This window comes from Myotis davidii, unplaced genomic scaffold (genome assembly GCF_000327345.1).
Source record: "Myotis davidii unplaced genomic scaffold, ASM32734v1 scaffold196, whole genome shotgun sequence".
Classification (NCBI taxonomy): Eukaryota; Metazoa; Chordata; class Mammalia; order Chiroptera; family Vespertilionidae; genus Myotis; species Myotis davidii.
In genome coordinates this window covers 5,520,240-5,533,214 of record NW_006288258.1, presented here as the reverse complement: position 1 = coordinate 5,533,214, position 12,975 = coordinate 5,520,240, and the positions used below count along the sequence as shown (strand labels likewise).

Genomic DNA, 12,975 nt, shown 5'->3' with positions numbered 1-12,975 from the left:
TATGGAGAGGGGATGCTTCTGATGTATAAAAATGTTAAAGCAAGATTTTTCTGAGGACAATATCAAGCACAGGCAGCCTACAGGACCAGAAGTTAAGACTAGATGGACAAGTGCAGATAGAGTTCTACGATTTCTCTCGTGTTTGGAGCGAATTTGGTTTACCCTAAGAGTCACACCGCAAACGATCACAGCGCTATCTGAAGCCAGTGTTAACCTGCTGCTACAATGGAAGAACCACCACATCAATTATAACCACATGTATTTAAGTGCTTTTACTGACTAAAATTTCTAAAGTAAGGACATTAAAAGGAGAAAAGAAACCAGAAGATTTCCAAGACATATTACATTTTAAAAGGAAAACAACATACAAAGAGCAATATGCAGTGAGTAATCTCACTTATGTTCAAATAAGAAACATTTACCTGCACAAATGTATGGATATGCATGGAAAGAGATGTGAAAGGGCAAAAGCCAAATATTACAGCAGTTACCCCTGGAAGAGAGATCTGAGATAGGATGGGCCTAGAAGAAGCAAGCAAGCAAGCAAGAGGCAGAAAAGGACTAAATTCCTCTAACTATTTGCCTTTTTTAAAAAGAAAATACAGGGTGGGGCAACAGTGTGTTTACAGTTGTGAGTATGCAAAACACAGTTTATTCTTGTATTATTATTTATTGTATTATTTTCCATATGGACAACTGTAAGCCTACTTTTGCCCACCCTATACATACATGTGTTACAGTATAATTACACTACATGAGACAATAATCATGTAGTTGGCAGTATTGTTCCTAGAAGAAAAAAAGACAATAAAAACATGGCAGAAATTGCATTTCATTGTTACACATAAATATAATTTAACTACTTACCTATGAGAAAGAGGTTTAAATATACATTGCCTCCTAGATTAACAGAATTCAAGGAGAAGGAATAGTATCCCAAACACGCCGTGAACCAAATCAGCCAAACAATAAGTGTCCTTTTTCCAATATTGCAGTCATAAAACAGATATAATAGCCTGTGCTTACTAGCATAAAGAGACTGTTGATCAACAGGACTGTATAGATCCAGGGATAAGAGTTCTGACAGCTTAAAGGTGCCTGCCCTATTCCACTTGGCCATCTGATCAACCACTGTTTGTGCTTCTTCATATTTTCCCTCTGAAAGAAGCCAAAAAGGAGTCTCCGGGAGCATCCAACAGAACAAGACAAAGGGGGCAGTCACTGTGGAGAGGATTATCTGGTAGATCCACCAGGTCCTGACCAAGTAGCCTGTCAAAGCCACCACCATCGTTCCAACGGCAAAAAAGGAGTGCACTTGGATGCATGCCCACGTCCGAGCCTTCATGCCAATAAATTCTGTCACATAGACGAACACCACTACGAGATAGCCGCTTGAAACCTGAAAAACACAAGGGGAAGGCGGTCTAGATTTAAGGTCACATTGACAACTCCTAAGTGGTCTGCTGTCTCTGCCAGTGACGTGTAGGCAAGAAAGAAAATGCCAAAGAATTGTTTTCTGGAACCCATATCACATTTATAAAAGGGCACCTAATCTGATCCATCCTTCCATTTTAGAAGGGGTCCTTCCATCTTCCTCCATCTTCTCCACACTCCATGGCAAAACTTGAGAGGTAATGTATAAATAAAGGTGAGACACGGCTTTCTGTTTTATTTAAATATTCCTTTACACTGTGAATTTATTTCTCAGTTCCTTGTAACTGTACATATCCATTTATCTATATATGCATGAGGTCCTTATTATCAAATCCTAAATTTTAAATAGGGACAAAAAGTGTGGTAAGTAGTGGGAAGAAAAAAGATTTAACTAAAACTCTATTTTGACCAGCAACAGAGGAAAAAAACCAGATAAGTTGGGCATCATGAAAATTTAAAACTTCTGTGCATCCGAGGACACTATCACTGGAGTGAGAAGGCAACCTAAGGATTGAGACATTTGCAAAACACATATATTATGAGGAAAATTATCCAGAATATATAGAGAACTTCTAAAAACTCAACAATCTAATTCAAAAATGAGCAAACAAAGAACTGGGATTTCTCCAAAGGAAGAGATGTGAATGGCCAAACAATATCACTAATCATTAGAGAAATGCAAATCAAAATCACAATGTGATACCATCGTATAGCCATTAAGACAGCTGCTATAAAATAAAATTTAAAAAAAAAAAAAACAGAAAATAACAAGCGTTGGCAAGGATGCAAGAAATTTGAACTTTTGTGTACTGCTAGTGGGAATGTAAAGTGATGCAACCACTAAAGCAAGCTGTATGGGAATTCCTCAAAAATTAAAAAATAGAACTACTATATGACCCAGTAATCCCTCTTCGGTTATATAGCCACAAAAATTGAAAGCAAGGTCTCAAAGAGACATCTGTACATCCATGTTCATAACAGCCGTATTCACAGTAGCTAAAATGTGGAAACAGCCGAAACCGGTTTGGCTCAGTGGATAGAGCGTCGGTCTATGGACTGAAAGGTCCCAGGTTCAATTCCGGTCTAGGGCATGTACCTGGGTTGCAGGCACATCCCCAGTGGGAGATGTGCAGGAGGCAGCTGATCGATGTTTCTCTCTCATCGATGTTTCTAACTCTCTATCTCTCTCCCTTCCTTTCTGTAAAAAATCAATAAAATATGAAAAACAAAAACAAAAAAAAAATGTGGAAACAGCACAAGTATCCATGAACAGATGAACAGATAAGCAAAGTGTGTTGTATGCATACAGTGGAATATTATTTAGCCTTGAAAAGGAGGGAGGAAGAATATTCTGACATAAGCTACAACGTGAGTAGACTTTGAGGACATTATGCTAAATGAAATAAGACAATCACAAAAAGACAAATACTGTATCACTGAATTTATATGGAGTGCCGAGAGAGAGAACGTAGGATAATGCTTGCTAAGGGCTAAAGGGCTAGAGATAAAGGGGAATTATTATTTAATGGGTACAGAGTTTCAGTTTTGCAAGATGAAAAATATTCTGGAAATGAATGATGGTGATGGTTGGACAGCAATGTGAAGGTACCTAACATCACTGAACTATACACTTCAGTTCAGTTGGTAAATTTTATGTGATGTGTGTCTTACCACAATAAAAAAAAATGGGAAGAAACCTTTATCTTGAAAATAGGCCCAGCAAGCTGGAGGGGACCAAGGGAGAGAAAAAAGGGGATATATGTAATACTTTCAACAATAAAGATCTTTTTAAATAATAAAATAAAATAGTCCCATTTTTAACAATATTTAGATTATAACAGTAGTCTGTGATCTTTCTTGGAATATAAGTCAAATGATGGATTGTTTTTTAGGGGAGTGGTGAAAGGATTAGAATTTTTCCTGCAAAATTATTTCATATTTGACTTTTACAACGCAATCATAAAGTTAACTTTTGCAAAATTATTCCAGAGCACCACCAATTTTCCCAAAGGCTTCTCTTCCTTCTTTAATATTAGAATTATACTCTTTTGAAACCCTTGTGGATGTTAATTTCTGGACCCCTTGGTGAGAGGGGATACGTGCCCTTCTCTGTGCTCAGCAAGATTACAAGCTCTTCCAGCAGATAAAAAAGTCACTCCATTATCCTTGACTAGTGACCTTCAAACAGAATCCCTGCTGCTGTTTGGTCATTTGGAAGCTGTCTGAAAGCCACTCCAAGTGTGGAAACAACGTCCTCACTCGCTGGCCCACCTCCAGTGACAGTCCCTGTTGCAGAGAGCCTCCTCCCTGCCGGGTGCTGTCCCACAGATGTTTACCGTAATCCCACTGAATGCTGATAACAGCCCTGAGAAGCAGGTATTATTTCCCACAGCTTAGAGTTTAGAAACGAAGGCTCAAAGAGGATAACATGGTTCCCCACGATCACACAGCTAAGAAGCCAGTCTGTGACAAACTCATGCCTTTCTCACCAGGCTCCCCTGGTTCCTCAGAGCATAAAGGCCTAATGCCTTCCTGTTTTCATTCTTACTGCACAATACACAAATGACTTCTTTAACACCTTACCCATCTGTTTGGCTCCTACATGCAGGGCCTGATGAGACCGATATAATTAATTGCTCAGAAATAAAATAATGCCTTAGGAACTATGGAATGTGGACCCTGTGCCAGGCATAGAGTCAAACAAAAAAGCTTCTGCCTAGTAGGCAACAATTATTCATTTTAATGAGTCCCATTCTAAACAAAGGGCATTAATATTCCACAGAAAGAACTTCGGCAAGGGAGTGAAACAAGGTTAAGCCTTGATCTCTCGCCCTAGATTCCAAATTGGCATATCTGAGAGAGTTGAGCTTCGATGTGAAACACTGTGTCCAATTAGAAAAGTAAAAAAAAAAAAAAACCACAACTCACAATAGCAAGAAGAAAGCGTGCAACCATGAAGCTGTAATAATCCAATGTGAATGCCGCTGCTATGCCAAAGAAGTACATGCCAATGCTTGTGGACCACAAGACAAGTCGTCTTCCTATCCTGAAAGAGAAGCATCAACAGCGGAGGAAGCGGGATAGAGTTGTAAACATCCACCCCAATTCATGAAAGATGTGTTACCCATGTTTTTAATCGCTTATGTTTCTGGTTATTGTTATTCATTCGTTTTGGGCAAACCATGAGTAAAGACTTATTTCTTCAAGAGGCCAGTCTTTCAGTGGCGAGGTCTCTACCTAAGCTGCTAATATACATATATGATCACTCTGGGTGATCCCCGGGAGATCCACTAATCTGGGATTTGGGGGAAGAGGAGGGAGCATGTGTCCTTTCCCTCCCAGGACTCCCAGTCTCTGATCTGTTGGATCACCATCCCAGCCGAGCTGGTGCTGCCCACCAAGGCTGAGGCAGCTCTTGCTAAGCTTTCTCATAGATAGAGATCTTGCTACATTCTGCTCATAAAGTAAGATGCTTACTTGCCTTATATTTTTATAGTTGGGGAAGGGTATTTCTTTGTCTAAAAACAAACAACAGCCCGACCGCGTAGTTCAGTGGTTAAGTGTCAACCTGTGAACCAGGAGGCCTCAGTTCCATTCCCAGTCAGGGCACATGCCTGGGTTGTGGGCTTGACCCCCAGTAGGGGGCTGTACAGGAGGCAGCCAATCAATGATTCTCTCTCATCATTGATGTTTCGCTCTCTCCCTCTCCCTTCCTCTTTGAAATTAATAAAAATAAATATATACATAAATATAAATAAAAACAAATTCTATTCCTGACAGATTTTATTTTAATTGAGATATAATTTACATGCCACAAAAACCAACTTTTTAAAGATTACAATTCAGTGGCTTTTAGTGTGTTCACAGAGTTGGGCAACTGTCATCACAATCTAATTCCAGGACATTTCCATCACTGCAAACAGAAACTCTGCACCCAGAGCTGTCATCCCACATTCTCTGCTCCCTCCAGCCCTTGACCACCACCAACCTACTTTCTGACACTGTAGAGTTGCCTCTTCAGGACATTTTATATAAATGCAGCCATACAATATATCACCTTGCATGTCTGGCTTCATTTACTTAGCATTATGTTTTCAACACTCACCCATGTCATAGCATGTATCAATACTTCAGTCTTCTTGATGAGTAACTAACATTCAATTGTATGGATATGCCACATTGTTTATCTATTCATCAGTTGATGGACAGCGGGTTGTTTCACTGTTTGATTAGTATAAATAATGCTGCCATCATCATTCCTGAATAAGATTTTGTGTGAACTTATGTTTTCAATTCTCTTGGATATACTCTGACGAGTGAAATTGCTGGGTTCTATAATAACTCTATGTTTTAACTTTTTGAAGAACTTCCAAAGTTTTTCCCAAAGTGGCTGCCCTGTTTTTTACACTCCTACCAGCAACCTATGAGGGTACCGATTTCTCCTTATGCTCCACAACGCTTGTTATTATTGGCCCTTTTTATTACTGCCATCCTAGTGAGTGTGCAGGAGCATCTCGCTGTGATTTTGATTTGCTTTCCCCCAGTGATTAATAACGGTGAGCATTTCATATATGTTCTTTAGGGAAATGTCTATCCAAGTCCTTTGTCCACTTTTAAATTGGACTTTCTTTTTATTGTTGAGTTGTAAGAGTTATTTATATATTCTCATACTGACTCTTATTAGATATACGACTTGCAAATATTTGCTCCCTGTGAGTTGTCTCTAACAGATAGTTTTAAGGCAAAAATATATATATAGTCCCGAGATTCCAACCAGTAGGTAAATTATTAGAATTCATGAGCATTTAATGAGGTGGCTGGATATATTATCAATATATTAAATTAATTCTATTTCTGTATGCCAGTAACAAATATAAAAATTTTTAAATGCCATTGCAATACTTTAGAGCTGTGAACTATATATGAATAAATCTAACAAAAAGCTTGTAAATGCTCTATAGAGAAAAGGACAAACTTCAAGAATCAAATCATTAAGGGAAATAGATATATCATTAGAAGGAGACTGATGGTCCCTAAGAGGACCCTGAAACAGACTAGTGCATTCATAGACAGAAGTATGGAACAAATAAGGCACTGCACATTAGCAGAAAAAGAATCAGTAAGTGATCCTGGGACAACTGTCTAGCCATATAGAAGAAAATATAACCGGAGTCCCTTTCTCATAACTTACATTATAAAAATCAGTCCCAGAAGGATTAAAGGCACATACGTGAAATGCAAAACTATATCACTTTAGGAAGATGATATTGGAGAATATCTTCAGAACCTAATGCAGGAAGGGAAGACATTTTTTTTAAGATACAGAAAGCACTAACCATGAAGGAAAGGATAATACATTTGATTTCACGTCCATCTGAAAGACACTCTTGGCTGGCGTGGCTCATTAGTTGAGTGTTGACCTATGAACCAGGAGGTCATGGTTCGATTCCCATCAGGGCACATGCTCGGGTTGCAGGCTCGATTCCCAGTGTGGGGTGTGCAGAAGGCAGCCAATCAATGATTCTCTCTCTTCATTGATGTTTCTATCTCTCTCTCCCTTCAGCTCTGAAATTAATAAAAATATATTAAAAAGAGACAAAGAGAAGACACATGGGAGGGAGGGGAAATATTTATTTGTTTTACATATAACTAAAGGATAAGGATCCAGAAGAGTCAAAGGACTTTTGAATTCATGCACTGGTGGGATCCCTTGGCCTAGCCTGCAGGGATCAGGCCGAAACCAGCTCTCCAACATCCCCCAAAGGGCTCTGGATTGTGAGAGGGCAGTTCTAGGGTGACACCCTAGAATCAGGCTCCCTCCTCTCTGGTTCCAGGTGCATCACCTGAGAACTGTAGCTGCCAAGTCACTGCAGCTCAGCAGCTCCTGCATTCAGAGTCAGTGGGTGTCATAGCTACTGGTCAGAGTGTCTGTCCCCTGGTAGTCATTGCGTGTCATAGCTACCAATCGGATGGTTGAATGGTTGGACGGTCGCTTAGGCTTTTATATATATAGATAGGAAACAGACAAAATGGGGAAAAGATTTAAAGTCACTTCATAAAAGAGAAATCTAAGTGGTCAAAAGGATGAAAAAGGTGTTAATGACATACAATCATACTGTTTATTTCTGACCAGTTGTCAAAAGTAAAAAGTCTTGTAATACCAAATGTTGGCAAGGATATGGAGTAATAGGGTCTCTCACCCTGCTGGTGTGAATGCAAATTGGGAATGCAAATCAGAAAAACCAAAGAATACTTTAGCATTTTATAGAGAAGCTGGTAATGCGGACCTCCCCCTACCCCCGCCCCCGCTACCCTCCAGGTTCTAGGGGATGTACCCTGGAGATGCTCTTGCACATGTCCACGTGGGTACATGCATAAGAATGTTCCAACAGTATTGTTCCTAACAGCCGGCACTGAAACAAGCCACACATCCTTCAACCATATCATAGACACATGTATTGCAGTGTATTCCTGCAGAGGGATATGCAGGGTTGTAATGGCTACAAATAATAAATCTTTTTCCTCTCTCTTTTCCCTTATGTCTTTCTCCCATCCTCACCCTCCTCCCTCTTTCTTTTTCTCCCTCTCTTTTGCTTTATGGTACTAGCTAGAATCTCCAGTACAATACTAAGTGGAAGTGGGGTTTCACATATCCTTGTCTGTGGCTGATCTCAGTGGAAAAGCTTTTAACAGTTCACAATGAAGATGTGCATGGCACAGTCTTCTATTTTTAGGTTTTATCATGAATGAATTTTGAAATTTATCAAATGCTCTTCTTGTTTACTGAGTTGGTGATAAGAAGTGTGCTCTCTTCCACTGATTTGTTTCTAAAATAAATATGCAAATAAACAAATAAATTCTATAAATTTCAATCTCTCATATTTTCCAACTCTGTCTTTCTGAGTTTTATTATTGATCATTTTTTTCTCAACTACCATCCATGTTACTAATTCTTTCTTTAGCTGTGTATAAAAGGTTGTTAAAAGTACCCGGGAAGTTTGTTAGTCCCTTTTTATTTTTTAATTTCTAGATGTTCTAGGTAGGTATTCTTCAATTTTATGTCATTTTAAAATACAATTTTCAGACTTTTAGCAATGTTTTAATATTTGTCTTCTATTTCTTTAAGAATATAAACATAGCCCTGACTAGTTTGGCTCAGTGAATAGAATGTGGGCCCAGCCCTGGCTGGTTTGGCTCAGTGAATAGAACGTGGGCCCGCAGACTTAAGGGTCCCAGGTTCTATTCCAGTCAAGGGCATGTACCTCGCTCGGTTGCAGGCTATATCCCTAGCCCTAGTCGGGGTGTATGCAGGAGGCAACAAGTCGATGTGTCTCTCTTATATCCATGTTTCTCTCTCTCTTTCTCTCCTCCACTAACTTCCACTCTCTCTAAAAATCAATGGAAAAATATCCTCTGGTGAGAATTAACAACAACAACAACAAAAGGAATATAAACATAGTTACTTAATTACCTATGCCTGGTAATTCCAGTATTTGAAGTCTTTGTGCAGAACTAGGTACACCTCTTAAAGACCAAGTCTATTTAACAGCAACACAACAAAAAATCAAAGTAATAACCAGTATATGTTGAGTGGTTAAATGTCCAAGGTACATTTTTTAATTTATTTTTTTTATTTCCAGTATTTGAAGTCTTTGTGCAGAACTAGGGAAACCTCTTAAAGACCAAGTCTATTTAACAACAACAACAACAAAAAACCAAAGTAATAACCAGTATATGTTGAGTAGTTAAATGTCCAAGGTACATTTTTTTAATTTATTTTTTTAATTGTTTAAAGTATTACATATGTCTCCTTTTTCCCTGATTGACCCTTCCCCCAAAGTACTTTTTCTGTATTAATTTTACAATAACCCTTTGAAGTGAATGCTATTGTTTTCATCTCCAGCTTACAAACAAGACTCTAAAACACGGGTTAGGCACTTTGCCCAGAGGCCACAGAACCAGGGTTTGAACGCAGGCAGACTGCCTTCAGAGCCCATCCTCTCACCACTATTATTTTTTGAAGCATGAAAATGATTAAAGTTTTTAACGTAATTCCCTGTCCCCTTAGAAAATCAGATAGGACAATAAACCCCACCCTGAGCAGCAATGCTAACTATTTCATTGTACCTGTCAGAAAGGTAGCCGAAAATCAGCGCTCCCAGCAGGACTCCTACCATAAATGTAGGCTGGATCAGCTTGGCAAACCATTCTCGGTTACAGACCAGATCCCACTGAGTCACCACGGTGCTGTCCCATTTGCTTGTGTCATAGATGTAGCCATCCAAGCAAGGAAAACGACTTTTATGGCCGTTATAATTATAGTCCAGATTCGACAAGTTATCTCTCCGGAACCTGTTACACCTTTTGAGCTCCCAGATCTCACCGTCCTGTAGCTGCACCACAACTTGCTCTTCGTGGCCCGAGGAAGACAGCTTCCAGATGTTGTCCAACCTCCAATCAGAAACATTGTGGAAAAGAACCCGGCTCACATTGCCTGGGGGCCTGCAGGCGTACCTGGGGAGCACGGTCATAAACACAGAGGCCAAGTAGTGGACACCACAAGAGATATTCTGGAAGGCAACTGTGAAATAGAGAAATACCTGGTATCTGAAAAGAGAAGAAAAGCAAGTTATTATATATGGACTAAAAAAAGAACATAAGCAAATATGAACGGTCTTTATCATGTTTACCTTAACGTATGTACAGATGGATAAATACAGAACAATCATAGATATGTCCGTATGCACAGGTTAGTGTGTATGCATATATGCATAGCTCTGTTGAGAGGGCCTAGAAGCAATGAAACCCCAATAGCAACAAGCACACCCAGTGCCCAGATCTTGATTTCTAAATACCATTCTCCAATAAAGGAAACCAGGCAAAAGAGACCAGGAGGGGAGAATACAAACTAAACCTGGAGCATCTTGTCATATCCGAAAGTAAGGAAGTGCTCAAAATACAAAAGATCCTGAGCATTCTTTCCATTTAAACCTTCCTTTCTCTTTTGCAAGGATAACTTCTTGAAAAAAACAAAACCCTACCTCCTTAGGTGTCTCGTATTCTAACATATCCCTCTGTTCCTTACAAAGCCTGTTATCCATCACATGTCATCCACGTGCCCAAACTAAGACCCCTCTATGACAACATACCTGTAGATACAGTGCACACAGCTGGAGGGGCACACGCATGAAAAAGAAGCATACAGACACAAAAGGCAGAAAACCCAGATGCAAGGGTGCTGGTGCTTCCAGGGTTCAGAAAGTCCCACTTCGGGCGTCCATTTATGCCGGGGTTCATGTCCCAGCATCAGGAAGGGTTCAGGAATCTGGAGAAAGGGCTGTGCGTAGATGACATAGGAATCCAGAGACTACTAAAGAGTCTGGAGATGAGATATAATTTTGAAAGGCATTGGGGGTCAGAGGACCTTCAGCTAAAGGAAACGAACACCCCCTTCTTGTCTAGGACCCTTGCTTTATTAACACAACTTGTCCTAAGGCAAGGTGGAGATAATACACTTCAAAGGGTAAGGCTTCAAAGGGTACAGAAACATTGTCAGTTTGGGGGAATTAGCCTACGGCTGTTCAGGTGTTTGGCCAGTAGGAGGCAATCACATGTAGATTAAGATGCCCTTTAACTGTCTGGCAGCCACAATCAGTTTCCTGTTCAGGTTTGGGGAAATGCCTTTAGCCATTCCCAACAGGTGACTACATGAGTGACTCGACCCTGTTGAGTCCCCAAGTCTCATCAACCTTTTGATGAAACTCTTGAAATTATGACATGCTGGAATTGGTTCCCGGTACAAGGGAAAGCAAAAATGGCCAGAACTCCCTGCAAATGGGCCATGCAATCTGGGCGATGGGTGAAGAAACTTCCAGTTCCAGATTTATGCCATGCTGTTTTTAAAAAGCATAGCTGGTGGCACCGCACTGTGCCTAAAAGGGTGGACTCCAGAGCCAGACTGTGAAGGCTTGAATCTTGACTTTGTCACCATATGGGACTTCGGACAAGATCCTTAACTTTGCTATGCCTCGGTTTCCTCGCCTGGGTGGCCGTGGGAATGCGAAGATGTCATACATGTAGAGCACTATGGCACATTGTAGGTGCATGTGTTAGCTATTATGATGTTCATAAAGGAAAGTCAAAAAAGAAGAGCCCAAAAATAAAAAGTTCATATTTTGAAAAAACACACACACATAGATGTAGGCTCCACAGTCCAAGTCTGACATTTTAAAGCATCTCTCCCCTGGCCCCGGGACAACTCAGGGATCCAGGTTCTTAGATTCTCCCAACACAGATGCCTGCACCTCAGTGTCCTCAATTCCCTCTTACTCGGGACTTACGCCATGAAGTTTATGGAACTTCAATACAATTTTAGAACAAGTCCTGAAGGTGCGTTTTAGTTCTTAGGTGTCCTGCTTCCCTCCCTTAAAGGTGATTAGGGTAGAGCTTCCTTATCTTAGAAATGACTAATGAGAAGTGAAAGGTAATCCCAGATCTCTACTTAACGCTTTCACTAGGTTTTCTTAAGAGAAGGCTAATAATACACAATAGCCTCCCTTCCTATTTATAAATAAAGAGACCAATTACAGCAAAATATGAGAGAAAAGATGGGGTGCCATGTTACAGTCATATTTTTGCAAACCTTTTGCTGTAAGCTTTGACTTGTTACCCTTTTCCTTCTTATAAGCTGCTTTCACCATCAACCCTTCCAGGATGGAGGCTCAGGTAACAATAACAGTCATGATATTGAGAACTTATTGAATAACTGGAGGCCCAATGCAAGAAATTGGTGCAAGGGTAGGACCCGCCCCCCACGCACACCCATCTTGGCCCGGCCCTGGTCAGCCACCGCACACCCCCAGTTCCCTGGTTCTGCAGAGCCCCCTGATTGGTGACCCCCTGGCCAGTGACCTGGGCCTCCCTCTACAGGGTGATTGAGGGGCGATGGCGTCCCCTCTCCCCCACCAATCACGTCACACCCGCCTTGGCTGGCCTGGTGCCAGTGGGTGTCATAGCGTGGTCGTCCAGATGGTGGTTCTACTGTTCGGCCATTTGGGCAATTTGAATATTATGCTTTTATTATTATAGATAAGCGTTTTGCACACATTATTGTGGCAGGCTAGGAACTCTCTCCCAAAATCTAGTCCCTACTTCTTCCACCACTGTGAGCTACCTTTGACCATGCGCGTGAGGACCAGGAAAGCAGCATCAAGTGAAACACTGTGTGTTCCTACCTGGCACAGCTACCTGGCACAGTGTGCCTGGCACATGCTAGCTTCCTATAAATGGCAACAAACTCCCAGGACTGGTGGTTCGTGGGGCAATGCCTGCCAGGCACTGAGGAGACCTCAGGGCTGGCGAGGTGGGGCAGGGCAGCAGTCGTCTTGGGAAGTGAAAGAGGAAACTGGAGGATTGAAGAAACCAGCGCTCCTCTGTTCCTGTAACCCGGCCTCTCCCACTAGGCCTCCCGGCCTCAGCTCCCCAAGACCGTGCGCCCCAAGTTCCTCCTGCCCTGCCGCAGGCACGCCGGGCGGGCCCTGC

The 12,975-nt window shown here is 41.1% G+C and overlaps 1 protein-coding gene across 1 annotated transcript; it reads right to left on the bottom strand.

The window, feature by feature from the left end:
- Nucleotides 1–843: 843 nt before the first annotated feature.
- Nucleotides 844–10,783, bottom strand: SLC22A16 (solute carrier family 22 (organic cation/carnitine transporter), member 16). Its single transcript, XM_015561650.1, has 4 exons — nt 10,584–10,783; nt 9,562–10,041; nt 4,363–4,480; nt 844–1,399 (listed from the first exon to the last, which is right to left on the bottom strand). Exons 1-4 carry the CDS (start codon nt 10,739–10,741, stop codon nt 860–862), a joined length of 1,296 nt encoding a protein of 431 aa, XP_015417136.1. The 5' UTR covers nt 10,742–10,783; the 3' UTR covers nt 844–859.
- Nucleotides 10,784–12,975: the final 2,192 nt, after the last annotated feature.

What these genes read in the sequence shown, in the direction of transcription:
- SLC22A16 (XM_015561650.1), bottom strand. Translation starts at nt 10,741, where the DNA reads ATGCTGGGACATGAACCCCGGCATAAATGGACGCCCGAAGTGGGACTT. An exon ending in TGTGTGCACTGTATCTACAG is followed by an intron (nt 10,042 to 10,583) that starts GTATGTTGTCAT and finishes TTCTCTTTTCAG; the next exon opens with ATACCAGGTATTTCTCTATT. An exon ending in TTCGGCTACCTTTCTGACAG is followed by an intron (nt 4,481 to 9,561) that starts GTACAATGAAAT and finishes CTTCTCTTTCAG; the next exon opens with GATAGGAAGACGACTTGTCT.